This window comes from Nerophis lumbriciformis, linkage group LG37, assembly GCF_033978685.3.
Source record: "Nerophis lumbriciformis linkage group LG37, RoL_Nlum_v2.1, whole genome shotgun sequence".
NCBI classification, from domain to species: domain Eukaryota; kingdom Metazoa; phylum Chordata; class Actinopteri; order Syngnathiformes; family Syngnathidae; genus Nerophis; species Nerophis lumbriciformis.
In genome coordinates, this window is record NC_084584.2 from 4,386,454 (window position 1) to 4,405,057 (window position 18,604).

The 18,604-nt window shown below is 41.1% G+C and overlaps 1 protein-coding gene across 1 annotated transcript in view; it reads left to right on the top strand.

Moving 5' to 3' along the window:
• fryb (furry homolog b (Drosophila)) overlaps positions 1–18,604 on the top strand; it is a 231,855-nt gene that overhangs the window by 34,627 nt on the left and 178,624 nt on the right. The window contains exons 2-4 of the mRNA XM_072912548.1: positions 13,319–13,512; positions 17,125–17,178; positions 17,256–17,395. Of these exons, the coding sequence (XP_072768649.1) occupies positions 13,319–13,512; positions 17,125–17,178; positions 17,256–17,395 (388 nt within the window). The remainder of the gene's footprint in view (positions 1–13,318; positions 13,513–17,124; positions 17,179–17,255; positions 17,396–18,604) is intronic.

Here is an 18,604-nt window from a genome sequence, read left to right on the forward strand (position 1 = left end):
GGACAAAAGTATTGGCACACTTAGGACTAACACTTGACAAAAGTATTGGGCCACTTGGGACTAAAACTTGACAAAAGTATTGGAACTCAGAGGACTACCACTGGACAAAAGTATTGGGACGCTTACACTGGACAAAAGTATTTGGACACTTACACTGGACAAAAGTATTGGGACTTTTAGGACTACAATTTGACAAAAGTATTGGGACACTTGGGACTAAAACTTGACAAAAGTTTTGGACACTTACGACTACACCTGGACAAAAGTATTGGGACACTTAGGACTAACACTTGACAAAAGTATTGGGCCACTTGGGACTAAAACTTGACAAAAGTATTGGAACTCAGAGGACTACCACTGGACAAAAGTATTTGGACTTTTAGGACTACAACTTGACAAAAGTATTGGGACACTTAGGACTAAAACTGGACAAACGTTTTGGGACACTAAGGACTAAAACTGGACAAAAGTATTGGGACACTTAAGACTACAACTTGACAAAAGTATTGGGCCACTTGGGACTAAAACTTGACAAAAGTATTGGGACACTTATGACTACCACCGGACAAAAGTATTGGGACACTTAGGACGACAACTGGACAAAACTATTGGGACACTTGGGACTAAAACTTAACAAAAGTATTGGGACACTTGGGACTAAAACTTGCCAAAAGTATTGGGACACTTAGGACTACCACTGGACAAAAGTATTGGGACACTTACGCTTAAACTGGACAAAAGTATTGGGACACTTAGGACTAAATTTGACAAAAGTATTGGGACACATACAACTACAACTGGACTAATGTATTGGGACACTTAGGACTACCACTGGACAAAAGTATTGGGACACTTACGCTTAAACTGGACAAAAGTATTGGGACACTTAGGACTAAATTTGACAAAAGTATTGGGACACTTACAACTACAACTGGACTAATGTATTGGGACACTTAGGACTAACACTGGACAAAAGTATTGGGACACTTAGGACTAAAACTGGCCAAAAGTTTTGGGACACTAAGGACTAAAACTTGACAAAAGTATTGGGACACTTGGGACTAAAACTTGACAAAAGTTTTGGACACTTACGACTACACCTGGACAAAAGTATTGGGACACTTAGGACTAACACTTGACAAAAGTATTGGGCCACTTGGGACTAAAACTTGACAAAAGTATTGGAACTCAGAGGACTACCACTGGACAAAAGTATTGGGACGCTTACACTGGACAAAAGTATTTGGACACTTACACTGGACAAAAGTATTGGGATTTTTAGGACTACAATTTGACAAAAGTATTGGGACACTTAGGACTAAAACTGGACAAACGTTTTGGGACTCTAAGGACTAAAACTGGACAAAAGTATTGGGACACTTAAGACTACAACTTGACAAAAGTATTGGGCCACTTGGGACTAAAACTTGACAAAAGTATTGGGACACTTATGACTACCACCGGACAAAAGTATTGGGACACTTAGGACGACAACTGGACAAAACTATTGGGACACTTGGGACTAAAACTTAACAAAAGTATTGGGACACTTGGGACTAAAACTTGCCAAAAGTATTGGGACACTTAGGACTACCACTGGACAAAAGTATTGGGACACTTACGCTTAAACTGAACAAAAGTATTGGGACACTTAGGACTAAATTTGACAAAAGTATTGGGACACTTACAACTACAACTGGACTAATGTATTGGGACACTTAGGACTAACACTGGACAAAAGTATTGGGACACTTAGGACTAAAACTGGCCAAAAGTTTTGGGACACTTGGGACTAACACTGGACAAAAGTATTGGGACACTTAGGACTAAAACTGGCCAAAAGTTTTGGGACACTTGGGACTAAAACTTGACAAAAGTTTTGGACACTTACGACTACACCTGGACAAAAGTATTGGGACACTTAGGACTAACACTTGACAAAAGTATTGGGCCACTTGGGACTAAAACTTGACAAAAGTATTGGAACTCAGAGGACTACCACTGGACAAAAGTATTTGGACACTTACACTGGACAAAAGTATTGGGACTTTTAGGACTACAATTTGACAAAAGTATTGGGACACTTAGGACTAAAACTGGACAAACGTTTTGGGACACTAAGGACTAAAACTGGACAAAAGTATTGGGACACTTAAGACTACAACTTGACAAAAGTATTGGGCCACTTGGGACTAAAACTTGACAAAAGTATTGGGACACTTGACTACAACTTGACATAAGTATTGGGACACTTAAGACTAAAACTGGACAAAAGTATTGGAACACTTACGACGTATTCTGGACAAAAGTATTGGGGCACTTCGCACCAAAAGTAGACTAAAGTATTGGGACACTTAGGACTACCACTGGACAAAAGTATTAGGACACTTATGACTACCACCGGACAAAAGTATTGGGACACTTAGGACTACCACCGGACAAAAGTATTGGGACACTTAGGACGACCTCCGGACAAAAGTATTGGGACACTTATGACTACCACCGGACAAAAGTATTGGGACACTTAGGACTACCACCGGACAAAAGTATTGGGACACTTATGACTACCACCGGACAAAAGTATTGGGACACTTAGGACTACCACCGGACAAAAGTATTGGGACACTTATGACTACCACCGGACAAAAGTATTGGGACACTTAGGACGACAACTGGACAAAACTATTGGGACACTTGGGACTAAAACTTAACAAAAGTATTGGGACACTTGGGACTAAAACTTGCCAAAAGTATTGGGACACTTAGGACTACCACTGGACAAAAGTATTGGGACACTTAAGCTTAAACTGGACAAAAGTATTGGGACACTTAGGACTAAATTTGACAAAAGTATTGGGACACTTACAACTACAACTGGACTAATGTATTGGGACACTTAGGACTAACACTGGACAAAAGTATTGGGACACTTGGGACTAAAACTTGACAAAAGTATTGGGACACTTGGGACTAAAACTTGACAAAAGTATTGGAACTCAGAGGACTACCACTGGACAAAAGTATTGGGACGCTTACACTGGACAAAAGTATTTGGACACTTACACTGGACAAAAGTATTGGGACTTTTAGGACTACAATTTGACAAAAGTATTGGGACACTTAGGACTAAAACTGGACAAACGTTTTGGGACACTAAGGACTAAAACTGGACAAAAGTATTGGGACACTTAAGACTACAACTTGACAAAAGTATTGGGCCACTTGGGACTAAAACTTGACAAAAGTATTGGGACACTTGACTACAACTTGACATAAGTATTGGGACACTTAGGACTACCACTGGACAAAAGTATTGGGACACTTACGCTTAAACTGGACAAAAGTATTGGGACACTTAGGACTAAATTTGACAAAAGTATTGGGACACTTACAACTACAACTGGACTAATGTATTGGGACACTTAGGACTAACACTGGACAAAAGTATTGGGACATTTAGGACTAAAACTGGCCAAAAGTTTTGGGACACTTGGGACTAAAACTTGACAAAAGTTTTGGACACTTACGACTACACCTGGACAAAAGTATTGGGACACTTAGGACTAACACTTGACAAAAGTATTGGGCCACTTGGGACTAAAACTTGACAAAAGTATTGGAACTCAGAGGACTACCACTGGACAAAAGTATTGGGACGCTTACATTGGACAAAAGTATTTGGACACTTACACTGGACAAAAGTATTGGGACTTTTAGGACTACAATTTGACAAAAGTATTGGGACACTTAGGACTAAAACTGGACAAACGTTTTGGGACTCTAAGGACTAAAACTGGACAAAAGTATTGGGACACTTGACTACAACTTGACATAAGTATTGGGACACTTAAGACTAAAACTGGACAAAAGTATTGGGACACTTACGACGTATTCTGGACAAAAGTATTGGGGCACTTCGCACCAAAAGTAGACTAAAGTATTGGGACACTTAGGACTACCACTGGACAAAAGTATTAGGACACTTACACTGGACAAACGTATTGGGACACTTGGGACTAAAACTTGACATAAGTATTGGGACACTTAGGACTAGCACCTGCCAAATACGCGGGCCCGACCAATGCTGCTTGCAGCTTTAATGTTATGTTTGTTATCTTTCCTGAGTCATGCCCCCTCCTCACGTGTACACCTTCACCCTAAACCGGGGCTGTCAAAGGTGCAGATACAGGATGAGTTTGCCAGGTATAAAAATGAGCTGCTGTCCTAAATGTGTCCACCGGGTGTCGCAATAGCATTTCAAGTGTAACCCACGTTTTAAAGATGACACTGGAAAGGAGGCTACGCCGGATAGTCGAACCTCGGAACGGTATCAATCAATCAATCAATCAATGTTTACTTATATAGCCCTAAATCACAAGTGTCTCAAAGGGCTGCACAAGCCACAACCACATCCGCGGTACAGAGCCCACATAAGGGCAAGGAAAAACTCACAACTACAATGGGACGTCGATGTGAACGACTATGAGAAACCTTGGAGAGGATCGCATATGTGAGTGACCCGCCCCCTCTAGGGGAGACCGGATGCAATGGACGTCGAGTGGGTCTGACATAATATTGTGAGAGTCCAGTCCATAGTGGATCTAACATAATAGTGAGAGTCCAGTCCATAGTGGATCTAACATAATAGTGAGAGTCCAGTCCATAGTGGATCTAACATAATAGTGAGAGTCCAGTCCGTAGTAGATCTAACATAATAGTAAGAGTCCAGTCCATAGTGGATCTAACATAATAGTGAGAGTCCAGTCCATAGTAGATCTAACGTAATAGTGAGAGTCCAGTCCGTAGTGGATCTAACGTAATAGTGAGAGTCCAGTCCATAGTAGATCTAACATAATAGTGAGAGTCCAGTCCATAGTGGATCTAACATAATAGTGAGAGTCCAGTCCATAGTGGATCTAACGTAATAGTGAGAGTCCAGTCCATAGTGGATCTAACATAATAGTGAGAGTCCAGTCCATAGTGGATCTAACGTAATAGTGAGAGTCCAGTCCATAGTGGATCTAACATAAAAGTGAGAGTCCAGTCCATAGTGGATCTGACATAATAGTGAGAGTCCAGTCCGTAGTGGATCTAACGTAATAGTGGAGTCCAGTCCATAGTAGATCTAACATAATAGTGAGAGTCCAGTCCATAATGGATCTAACATAATAGTGAGAGTCCAGTCCATAGTGGATCTAACATAATAGTGAGAGTCCAGTCCATAGTGGATCTAACATAATAGTGAAAGTCCAGTTCATAGTAGATCTAACATAATAGTGAGAGTCCAATCCGTAGTGGATCTAACATAATAGTGAGAGTCCAGTCCATAGTGGATCTAACATAATAGTGTGAGTCCAGTCCATAGAGGATCTAACATAATAGTGTGAAAGTCCAGTCCATAGTAGATCTAACATAATAGTGAGAGTCCAGTCCGTAGTGGATCTAATGTAATAGTGGAGTCCAGTCCATAGTAGATCTAACATAATAGTGAGAGTCCAGTCCATAGTGGATCTAACATAATAGTGTGAAAGTCTAGTTCATAGTAGATCTAATATAATAGTGAGAGTCCAGTCCGTAGTGGATCTAACGTAATAGTGGAGTCCAGTCCATAGTAGATCTAACATAACAGTGAGAGTCCAGTCCATAGTGGATCTAACATAATAGTGTGAAAGTCCAGTTCATAGTAGATCTAACATAATAGTGAGAGTCCAGTCCGTAGTGGATCTAACTTAATAGTGAGAGTCCAGTCCATAGTGGATCTAACATAATAGTGTGAAAGTCCAGTTCATAGTAGATCTAACATAATAGTGAGAGTCCAGTCCGTAGTGGATCTAACTTAATAGTGAGAGTCCAGTCCATAGTGGATCTAACATAATAGTGTGAAAGTCCAGTTCATAGTAGATCAAACATAATAGTGAGAGTCCAGTCCGTAGTGGATCTAACTTAATAGTGAGAGTCCAGTCCATTGTACATCTAACATAATAGTGAGAGTCCAGTCCATAGTGGATCTAACATAATAGTGAGAGTCCAGTCCATAGTGGATCTTACATAATAGTGTGAAAGTCCAGTCCATAGTAGATCTAACATAATAGTTGGAGTCCAGTCCATAGTAGATCTAACATAACAGTGAGAGTCCAGTCCATAGTGGATCTAACATAATAGTGAGAGTCCAGTCCATAGTGGATCTAACATAATAGTGAGAGTCCAGTCCATAGTGGATCTAACATAATAGTGTGAAAGTCCAGTCCATAGTAGATCTAACATAATAGTGAGAGTCCAGTCCATAGTGGATCTAACATAATAGTGAGAGTCCAGTCCATAGTAGATCTAACATAATAGTGAGAGTCCAGTCCATAGTGGATCTAACATAATAGTGTGAAAGTCCAGTCCATAGTGGATCTAACATAATAGAGAGAGTCCAGTCCATAGTAGATCTAACATAATAGTGAGAGTCCAGTCCATAGTAGATCTAACATAATATTGTGAGAGTCCAGTCCATAGTGGATCTAACATAATATTGTGAGAGTCCAGTCCATAGTAGATCTAACATAATAGTGAGAGTCCAGTCCATAGTGGATCTAACATAAAAGTGAGAGTCCAGTCCATAGTAGATCTAACATAATAGTGTGAGTCCAGTCCATAATAGATCCAACATAATAGTGAGAGTCCAGTCCATAGTAGATCTAACATAATAGTGAGAGTCCAATCCGTAGTGGATCTAACATAATAGTGTGAGTCCAGTCCATAGTGGATCTAACATAATAGTGTGAGAGTCCAGTCCATAATGGATCTAACATAATAGTGAGAGTCCAGTCCATAGTAGATCTAACATAATAGTGAGAGTCCAGTCCATAGTGGATCTAACATAATAGTGTGAGAGTCCAGTCCATAGTAGATCTAACATAATAGTGTGAGAGTCCAGTCCATAGTGGATCTAACATAATATTGTGAGAGTCCAGTCCATAGTGGATCTAACATAATATTGTGAGAGTCCAGTCCATAGTAGATCTAACATAATAGTGAGAGTCCAGTCCATAGTGGATCTAACATAAAAGTGAGAGTCCAGTCCATAGTAGATCTAACATAATAGTGTGAGTCCAGTCCATAATAGATCCAACATAATAGTGAGAGTCCAGTCCGTAGTGGATCTAACGTAATAGTGGAGTCCAGTCCGTAGTGGATCTAACGTAATAGTGGAGTCCAGTCCATAGTAGATCTAACATAATAGTGAGAGTCCAGTCCATAGTGGATCTAACATAATAGTGTGAAAGTCCAGTTCATAGTAGATCTAACATAATAGTGAGAGTCCAGTCCGTAGTGGATCTAACGTAATAGTGAGAGTCCAATCCGTAGTGGATCTAACGTAATAGTGAGAATCCAGTCCATAGTGGATCTAACATAATAGTGAGAGTCCAGTCCATAGTGGATCTAACATAATAGTGAGAGTCCAGTCCATAGTGGATCTAACATAATAGTGAGAGTCCAGTCCATAGTAGATCTAACATAATAGTGAGAGTCCAGTCCATAGTGGATCTAACATAATAGTGAGAGTCCAGTCCATAGTGGATCTAACATAATAGTGAGAGTCCAGTCCATAGTAGATCTAACATAATAGTGAGAGTCCAGTCCATAGTGGATCTAACATAATAGTGAGAGTCCAGTCCATAGTGGATCTAACATAATAGTGTGAGAGTCCAGTCCATAGTGGATCTAACGTAATAGTGAGAGGAGCCAGATGAGGTGGTTCAGACATTTGCTCAGGATGCCACCCGAACACCTCCCTTGGGAGGTGTTTAGGGCATGTCCGACCGGCAGGAGGCCATGGGGAAGACCCAGGACACGTCTCCCGGCTGGCCTGGGAACGCCTCGGGATCCCCCGGGAGGAGCTGGACGAAGTGGCTGGGGAGAGGGAAGTCTGGGCTTCCCTGCTTAGGCTGCTGCCCCCGCGACCCGACCTCGGATAAGCGGAAGAAAACGGTCCGATACCAAGTAGTTACAGGATCATACATTGGTCATAATTTACGTCCTCATGTGTCCAGGGACGTATTTCCTGAGTTTATGAATATAATATGAATTAAAAAAATAAAAAAGTTTTGTGACGATAAAAATATTGATGTAATCATAGTAGTATCGACTAGATACGCTCTTGTATTTGGTATCAGGATGTCAGGTGTAGATCCACCCATGGTGTTTGTTTACATTGTGACGCCGGTGAGCTATTGTATCCTCCTACGGTGTGTAGTGAAGCATGTTTAGCTATTCCTCATCCTCCAGTGATAATAATACTTGTAAGAAACTGGATTAGTGATTGAGAAGTAGCTAAAACACGCTAGCTAGCCATGTCTTAAAGCACCTCTTCCTGAGGGTGTTTCAGTGTTATAACTTCACCTTTATCTTGACTTTTCTGTCTACACACTGTGTCTGCTTGTAAGTACTCTGTGTGTGTGCGCTGCCGAACATGCTCCTCCGCTCCTAAAACCAGCAATGTCACCACGTGACAAAGACGCGCCGTCATGCCCGTTAAAATTTTTTATAAAAAAGTGGTCGGCAGAGACCGTTTCTTTTTAGAGGTGGTATAGTACCGAATATGATTCATTAGTATCGTGGTACCATACTAGTACCGGTATACCGTACAACCTTACTGCCATCTATTGCTTGGACTTTCAACTATAATTGAGAATCCGCTCATTTCCGAAGGTTAGAATTTACCATCAAAAACAATTCATAATTAAAGCTGCAAGCAGCATTGGTCGGGCCCGCGTATTTGGCAGGTGCTAGTCCTAAGTGTCCCAATACTTTTGTCTACTTGTAGTCTGAAGTGTCCCAAGACTTTTGTCTAGTGTACCTACCTTGTCTGCATTGTGTGGGCACGTTGGTGCTTCCTGCTTTTAAGCAGCCATCTTAAAAAAACAGCAGCGCAGCAGCATCAGCGCAGCGGGTCTTTGAAGGGTCATAAAATCAAAACCGGAGCAGTTAGAAAAAAAGCGCAACTGTCATTGTAATCACAAGGGTTAAATCTCTCCTGTGTTAGTTTGAAGGCGAAACGACAAACGCGCTCAGAGGAGTTCGTTTTTGAAGGAAGGTGACCGGTTTTTACAAAAAATTTGTTTTGAAGGGGGAATAGCAAATTTCCTGTTGATTTTTGCTGGGGGTTGTCAATTTATGAAATGTAGGTCTAAGTGAGACCTACATAGAGGTTTTTGTTTCATGTCTCTCCGACCTTCCCAGTGGGAGTTACAGGCAGTTTTGTCAGTTTTTTCATCCGAGGAGCAGTTTTTTGTGCGTTTTATTAAAAAATTGCGTTAGAGCGCAATTTTGAGATTTGGGCTTAGGTTTTTTTATTAGATCCCAATTTTTGCCAGTCCTGATGTGTGTGTTCAGTTTGGTGAGTTTTGAAGCATGTTAAGGGGGTCAAATTACAGCTCAAAGAGGCAAAAGTTACTGTTTTTAGTACTTTTTTGTCTTGAAGGGGGAATTGCCAACTTCCTGTTGATTTTAGCCCGAGGATGTAAAATTATGAGAACTAGATCTAAGTCAGACCTACATAGAGGATTTTGTTTCATGTCTTTCCGACCTTCCTAGTGGGAGTTACAGGCAGTCTAGTTTGTTTTTTTTCCTAGTTTTGAGTTTTGCGGTTCGGTTTTTTTAATAAAAGACAATTTTCGCAGGTCCTGATGTGTGGGTCAAATATGGTGAGTTTTGAAGCATGTTAAGTGGGTCAAATTAGTGCTCGAAGAGGCGGCGGAAGAATAATAATAATAATAATAAAACCTTAGAAAAACAATAGGTCCTTATGTCCCATTGCATAAGGACTCCCTTCGGGAGTCCTTTTGCAATGGGCCATGCGGGCCCTAATTATCAACACACACACACAAGTACCGATAATTGACACCGTATCGGTTCAAATGTGATCCCTCGTTGCACCGTGGTTTGCTTCTATATTAAAGTTAAAGTAGCAATGATTGTCACACACACACTAGGTGTGGCGAAATGATCCTCTGCATTTGACCCATCACCCTTGATCACCCCCCCCCCCCCCCTGGGAGGTGAGGGGAGCAGTGAGCAGCAGCGGTGGCCGCGCCCGGGAATCATTTTTTTTGGTGATTTAAGCCCCCAATTCCAACCCTTGATGCTGAGCAGGGAGGTAACGGCTCCCATTTTTTTGGTATGACTCAGCGGGGGTTTGAACTCACGACCTACCCATCGCAGGGCGGACACTCTCACCACTAGACCACCGCGTTGGTTAATTCTATATCTGCATGCATGTGCACTTGTGTACGAGTAGGGGGGGTCGGTGGGAGCGGTGCACTATAAATAGGACCCCCGACCACACACACACACACACACACACACACACACACACACACACACACACACACACACACACACACACACACCCTGGCTTGTGGCAGTGTTGAAATAGTTTTGGTCAGATGTCCACAAGGGGACAACTTTTTTTGAAAACAACGCACTTCCAGGCAACTTTCCGACCGGCAGTTGCAGATTTTGGGAGGTCGCAGTAAAGACGTCAGGTTGGAGGCGGAGCTAAAGCAGGCGCTCCCTCATTGGCTGGCGCGTGTCTCTCCAGCACGTGGACATTGTGACCATCTTGACGGAATACTTTTCCATACCATCTCCTCCTCGCCTCGGCCCGGGCCGGGGTTCAAACGTTTTGGGCAACATGTGCCGTCTCCCTCGCTTCCCGCGGGATGATGTCACCTTCTAGCTCGGGTTCACTTCAGCTAAGCCTGTCCTTTTTTCCCCTTCCACGTTTTCTATTCCTTCTCGGACCGCACCATGGAAGTGCCGGCTCGGTGGAGCAGGGCCAGTGTCATTAGCTTCATCAAGGGTCTCGGTAAGCTGGGTGGATCATGTGTGAGTGCTCATGTTTCGTCCAAACACTCCTTTTCAGCAATTAAAAGCGTGTCAAAGGTCACAGTCGTTAACCCCCACACGCCAATGCTTAGGGATTACCTCGTGACAACCTGGTGCATGACAACATCAACTGAACTGTAAAGCACTCTAAAAACCTCCATCCACGTTTCATGTAACAACATGTTATATTTACATATTGTCACGTTCAAACACTGAAGACATCTATTAAACAAGACAAAAGGCAAGGAATCAAACAGAGACAGAATTCAATTTGGACTCAATATTGAGGAGAGACATGGCCACTGCACTCTCTGCACAGTCCTGCACCACGCTCTCACGAAGAAGGTTTTCGTCTCCTCCTTTATTCAGATGTTCAATGTTCACGCACCAACACATGTCACAGCAGGAATGGGAAGTATGTAAAACAGTCATTGTTTTCGGTCGCTTTGAAGTCCAAGAAGAGGATTTCTCGGGCTTGGGCTCTTCCTGGATCCAGCTGGGGGCAGGTGTTGGAGGACAATGGATAACCCCTCCCGTCTCCTGACCACAGCAACTTCAAGAGGGCAGCAGGTCGTAAATAGCGTTGACCTCGGTTACCAAATAGTTGGAAGAGAGTTTGTGAAATACTTCAGAGAGAGTTCGTTTAACACTTCAAAGAGAGTTCCTCTGGAAGTTGAGCAGATCCTGCCATCTGTCCGTGTTGAAATCACAGTGGCGTTTCACGAGCCTTCTTCCTCTTGTTAGGCCTCGAAAGACAGCATTCATAATACAACGTTTCGTTTGTGATAACTTACAAACAATTATTCCAACACATATTTTGCTCATTTTAAGCACACAACGCTCGCTATTTCCTTCAACAACACTACTAATCATGGCAGACTCCACGAGAGACAACAAGGACTACTTTGGAACAAATGACAATCCAGAAACATATATTTTTGAGCCTGAATATAAGGAGGATGATCTGCAAGTTTTAGAAGCTGTGTGCGAAATAGACCCAGTTCCACTACATCATTTGAGTGGCCTGCCACTTCATTTTATGTGCAACACATTAATTAGTGTGGTTCCACCACATCATTTGAGTGGCCTGCCACTTCATTTTATGTGCAACACATTAATTAGTGTGGTTCCGCCACATCATTTGAGTGGCCTGCCACATTATATTATATGCAACACATTTATTAGTGTGGTTCCGCCACATCATTTGAGTGGCCTGCCACTTCATTTTATGTGCAACACATTAATTAGTGTGGTTCCGCCACATCATTTGGGTGGCCTGCCACATTATTTTATATGCAACACATTCATTAGTGTGGTTCCGCCACATCATTTGAGTGGCCTGGCACTTCAATTTATGTGCAACACATTAATTAGTGTGGTTCCTCCACATCATTTGAGTGGCCTGCCACGTCATTTGATATGCAACACATTAATTAGTGTGGTTCCTCCACATCATTTGTGTGGCCTGCCACTTCATTTGATGTGCAACACATTAATTTGTGTGGTTCCACCACATCATTTGAGTGGCCTGCCACTTCATTTGATGTGCAACACATGAATTTGTGTGGTTCCGCCACATCATTTGAGTGGACTGCTACATTATTTTATATGCAACACATTCATTAGTGTGGTTCTGCCACATCATTTGAGTGGCCTGCCACTTCAATTTATGTGCAACCCATTCATTAGTGTGGTTCCACCACATCATTTGAGTGGCCTGCCAAATTATTTTATATGCAACACATTCATTAGTGTGGTTCCGCCACATAATTTGAGTGGCCTGCCACATTATTTTTTATGCAACACTTTAATTAGTGTGGTTCCGCCACATCATTTGAGTGGCCTGCCATATTATTTTATATGCAACACATTAATTAGTGTGGTTCCGCCACATCATTTGAGTGGCCTGCAACATTATTTTATATGCAACACATTCATTAGTGTGGTTCCGCCACATCATTTGAGTGGCCTGCCACATTATTTTGTATGCAACACATTAATTAGTGTGGTTCCGCCACATCATTTGAGTGGCCTGCCACATTATTTTATATGCAACACATTCATTAGCGTGATTCCGCGACATAATTTGAGTGGCCTGCCACTTCATTTGATATGCAACACATTAATTAGTGTGGTTCCGCCACATCATTTGAGTGGCCTGTCACTTCATTTTATGTGCAACACATTAATTAGTGTGGTTCCGCCACATCATTTGAGTGGCCTGCCACATTATTTAAAGTGGACCAACTTATTTCTGTGGTCCACAGGGTCATCATTTGATGTGCCATACCGCTTTATGTTGTCAGCTAAATAGTTTGAAGCGGCCCATCACGTATGATCAAAAATATCGACTTCAAGATGTGCTCGTCACCTTCAAAGCAGGTATTCTAAATGATCATTGTATTTCTTGATTATTATATATGTGTGTCCTCCCTCCCCTCAGCCTCTCCGGTGGGCCTGAAGCCGCCCGCCCCGCCCGTCTCCGGAAGCCTGGGAGAGAGGAAAGCTCCCGTCACCATGGCGCCCGTCAACGTGGACCCCGAGAGCAAGCCGGGCGAGTTTGTGTTGAAGAGCTTGTTCGCCAACTTCACCCTTCTGTCCGAGCGCAAGATCCGCATCATCATGGCGGAGCCGCTGGTAAGTGCCTCACCTTCTTCACACTTCCAGAGTGGCTTTTTACGGCAGGAAGTGCACACCCATCTCCGTTAGAGGAGCGTCTATGTCCACTTGGCAGGTGTACGCCTCTCCTCTCAGGTCACAGCATATCCCAGCATGCACCTGACTCTACCTACCGTATTTTCCGCACTATTAGCCGCACCTAAAAACCACAAATTTACTCAAAAGCTGACAGCGCGGCTTATAACCCGGTGCGCTTTATATATGGATTAATATTAAGATTCATTTTCATAAAGTTTCGGTCTCGCAACTACGGTAAACAGCCGCCATCTTTTTTCCCCGTAGAAGAGGAAGTGCTTCTTCTTCTACGCAAGCAACCGCCAAGGTAAGCACCCGCCCCCATAGAAGAGGAAGCGCTTCTTTTTCTACTGTAAGCAACCACCCGCCCCCGTAGAAGAAGAAGAAGCGCGCGGATATTACGTTTCATTTCCTTTGTGTGTTTACATCTGTAAAGACCACAAAATGGCTCCTACTAAGCGACAGGTTTCCGGTTCATGAAAAGACGCAATCTCTCCATCCGCACACGGACTACTATTTCACAGCAACTGCCTAAAGACTTTCAAGAAAAGCTGGCTACTTTCCGTGCATATTGTAAAAACAAGATAGCTGAAAAAAAGATCCGGCCAGAGAACATTATCAACATGGACGAGGTTCCACTGACTTTTGATATTCCTGTGAACCGCACTGTGGATACAACGGGAGCACGTACGGTGAATATTCGCACCACAGGGAATGAGAAGTCATCCTTCACTGTGGTTCTAGCTTGCCATGCTAATGGCCAGAAACTTCCACCCATGGTGATATTGAAAAGGAAGACCTTGCCAAAAGAGACCTTTCCAGCCGGCGTCATCATAAAAGCTAACTCGAAGGGATGGATGGATGAAGAAAAGATGAGCGAGTGGTTAAGGGAAGTTTACGCGAAGAGGCCGGGTGGCTTTTTTCACGCAGCTCCGTCCATGTTGATATACGACTCCATGCGCGCCCACATCACGCTGGTTTTTAATATATTATTAAAAACCTATCTGACTGTTTTTTTGACATTCCTTTAGCGCAGTTAGATGCGGCTTATAACACGGGGCGGCTTATAGGTGGACAAAGTTTTGAAATATGCCGTTCATTGAAGGCGCGGCTTATAACCCAGGGCGGCTTATGGTGCGGAAAATACGGTATTATTCGGGCAAATGTATTTTGTCAGTGGCACAAAAGATATGTGAAGAGTAGACGGACAAAAACTGTCATTTTGAATCGGTATCAGTCCTTTTTATCGATATCAGCCTTTTTTTTCCACAACTACAAGAAAGCTACATGAGTAGATATAATCAGAGGTGGGTAGTAACGCGCTACATTTACTCCGTTACATCTACTTGAGTAACTTTTGGGATAAATTGTACTTCTAAGAGTAGTTTTAATGCAACATACTTTTACTTTTACTTGAGTATATTTATAGAGAAGAAACGCTACTTTTACTCCGCTACTTTTATCTACATTCAGCTCGCTACTAATTTTTATCGATCTGTTAATGCACGCTTTGTTTGTTTTGGTCTGTCAGACAGACCTTCATAGTGCCTGCGTTTCAACAAATACAGTCACTGGTGACGTTCACTCCGTTCCACCAATCAGATGCAGTCACTGGTGACGTTGGACCAATCAAACAGAGCCAGGCGGTCACATGACCTGACTTAAACAAGTTGAAAAACTTATTGGGGTGTTACCATTTAGTGGTCAATTGTACGGAATATATACTGTACTGTGCAATCTACTAATAAAAGTTTCAATCAATCAATCAAAAGTGTGAAGGAAAAAAGACACTTTTTTATTTCAACCGTACATCCCGTCAAAAGCCTAAAGACTGACTGCACAGTTCCGGTCTTCACAATAAAAGTGCCGCTCCATCGCGCTTGCGCTTTCAAAACAAGAGTCTCCGAAAGCCAGCGCAAACAAGCTAGCAAGCTACGGCGTTTGCCGCCAATGTATTTCTTGTAAAGTGTATAAAAACGAATATGGAAGCTGGACAAATAAGATGCCAAAAACCAAACACTTTCATGTGGTATTAGACAGAAAGGAGGAACTTTTTTTCTCCTCCATTTGAAAACGTGGACGCTATCAGCACTACGGTCTGATTACAATCAATGCAAGACATCAGAATCAGGTAATACACCAACTTATATTCTTGTCTTCATGAAAGAAAGGAATCTATATGTGTTAAACATGCATGTATATTCATTAAAACACCTTTAACATGTAAACAAAAACGGCAAAATAAATAAATATAAATTATATACTGTATATATATATGTGTGTGTATATATATGTATATGTATATGTATATATATATGTATGTACATATATATATATATATATATATATGATATGTGTGTGTATGTTACTCATCGGTTACTCAGTACTTGAGTAGTTTTTTCACAACATACTTTTTACTTTTACTCAAGTAAATATTTGGGTGACTACTCCTTACTTTTACTTGAGTAATAAATCTCTAAAGTAACAGTACCCTTACTTGAGTACAATTTCTGGCTACTCTACCCACCTCTGGATATAATATATACAAATATGATAGCAGTATTTAGTATAGAAAGTAAACAATTAGAGAAGTAGATAAGTAGTAGATAAATGAGAAAAGTTTCTTTTTTTTAAAAATGATTTTAAGAATAAAAATCACTGCCATTCTCAATAAATCTCCCCAAATATGTGTTGATTTGAATTCTTGTGAGAATCCTGCTCACTACAGTGCTCACGCCCACAACTTCTAATTTTTGACGGGAATCCCAGTTTTTGTCCTTCCTTTCCTGGCATCTTCCTGTTTTGTTTGTTTTCACGACTTCAGCGCTGGAGTCGCTCGACAGAACCTCCGTCCGCAACACCCGGAGCGTGGTGCTCATAAAAGAGCACCGCCGGTTTTATGTTCCCCGGTTTCATCAAATAAGGTGACAGGACACGAAGATGGTAGATATCTCTGCCCAAACTCCAACCATTTTGTAAACATCTTGACAAGTAGGAGACAGAGAAGTGCATCCAGGAATTATTGCTATTATGCTAGATCCACCATGGACTGGATATTTCCCGCATCTACTTTGTTTTAGCAATCAAGAATATGTCAGTTGTTTTTTATCCTTCTTCGTGGAGACATTGTTGATTGTCATGTCATGTTCGGATGTACTTTGTGGACGCCGTCTTTGCTCCACAGTAAGTCTTTGCTGTCGTCCAGCATTCTGTTTTTGTTCACTTCGCAGCCAGTTCAGTTTTAGTCTCATTCCGCATAGCCTTCCCTAAGCTTCAATTACTTTACTTAGGAGCACTCACCTTTTTGTTTATTTTTGGTTTACACCTTTTTACCTGCACACTGCCTCCCGCTGTTTCCCACATCTACAAAGCAATTAGCTACCGGCTGCCACCTACTGATATGGAAGAGTATTACATAGCTCTAGACAGCACCGACACTCGACAACAACACATCATTTGCATATCAGCTCCAAATATTGGTTATCAGCCCACTTAACTACTAATAATCGGTATTGAAAAAAAGCATATGGCTAATATTCTGACATGGCTCCACAGGAGAAGCCGCTCAACAAGTCTCTGCAGAGAAGCGAGGACCCACAGTTTGACCAGGTTTGTGGGCGTGGCTATGACATCATCATCATCATCATCAACAACGACATTGCGAATGTGCTGGTGTGTCGTTGCAGCTGATCAACACCATGAGCTCCCTGGCAGAGTACTGCCTGCCCTCCATCCTCAGGACTCTCTTCGACTGGTACAAGAGGCAGAACGGCCTGGAGGACGAGTCCCACGAGTATCGACCCAGAGCCAACACCAAGTCGAAAAAGTAAGAAAATTCTGCTTTTGATGTCCTTCTCCCTGTTGGTAGTTTTGGTAGTTTTCACCCTCAAAAAAAGTCAAATGTATGCAATTTGGATAGAAATTTTGTGTAACTTCATACTGGGAAAACTGGGTCAATTACGTCACGCCCCAAAAGCCTGACTTTAATTTCTCGAATTAGTGATTGTATGTATATATATATATATATATATATATATATATATATATATATATATATATATATATATATATATATATATATATATATATGCCGTATTTTTCGGACTATAAGTCGCAATTTTTTTTCATAGTTTGGCCGGGCTCCAGTGCGACTTATATGTTTTTTTCTTTTTTTATTATGCATTTTCGGCAGGTGCGACTTATACTCCGGTGCGACTTATACTCCGAAAAATACGATATATGTAATATATATATATATATATGTATATATATATATATGTCTTAATAAGGTTATCCAAAAAATAGTGCTCGATACCGTAGTAGAGCGCAATATATGTATGTGTGGGAAAAAAATCACAAGACTATTTCATCTCTACAGGCCTGTTTCATGAGGGGGGGTTCCCTCAATCATCAGGATGATGATATATATATATATATATATATAAGGAAAAATTTAAAAAAAGATTACACCCTATATATTTTACAAAAAAATAAAAATAAAGATTACCCCCTATATATATATATATATATATATATATATATATATATATATATACCGGTATATATATATATATATATAGGGGGTAATCTTTATTTTTATTTTTATATATATATATATATATATATATATACATATATATATATATATATATATATATATATTAGGGCTGCAGCTAACGATTATTTTTCTATCGATTAATCTATAGATTATTTTTTTCGATTAATCGGTTAATCTACAGATTATTTTTTCGATTAATCTATAGATTATTTTTCCTTTTACCGATTTTTTTTTAAATTTAAAATGAAGAGGAAAAAATAAATGTAGGCCAGTTTTTTCAAAAGGCATGGCTTTTATTTACAAAAAAAAAAGTATGGCCACTCAGTCAACATTGACAACAACATGACAAAATATTCTGTAACAATGTAAACATTTAAAACTTTTAACATTTAACAAAATTAAAAGTAGCTTATTTGCTTTTTAATGTGCAAATATAAAAGTAAACATCCAGTGCAAATCTTAATATTCTGGAATAGT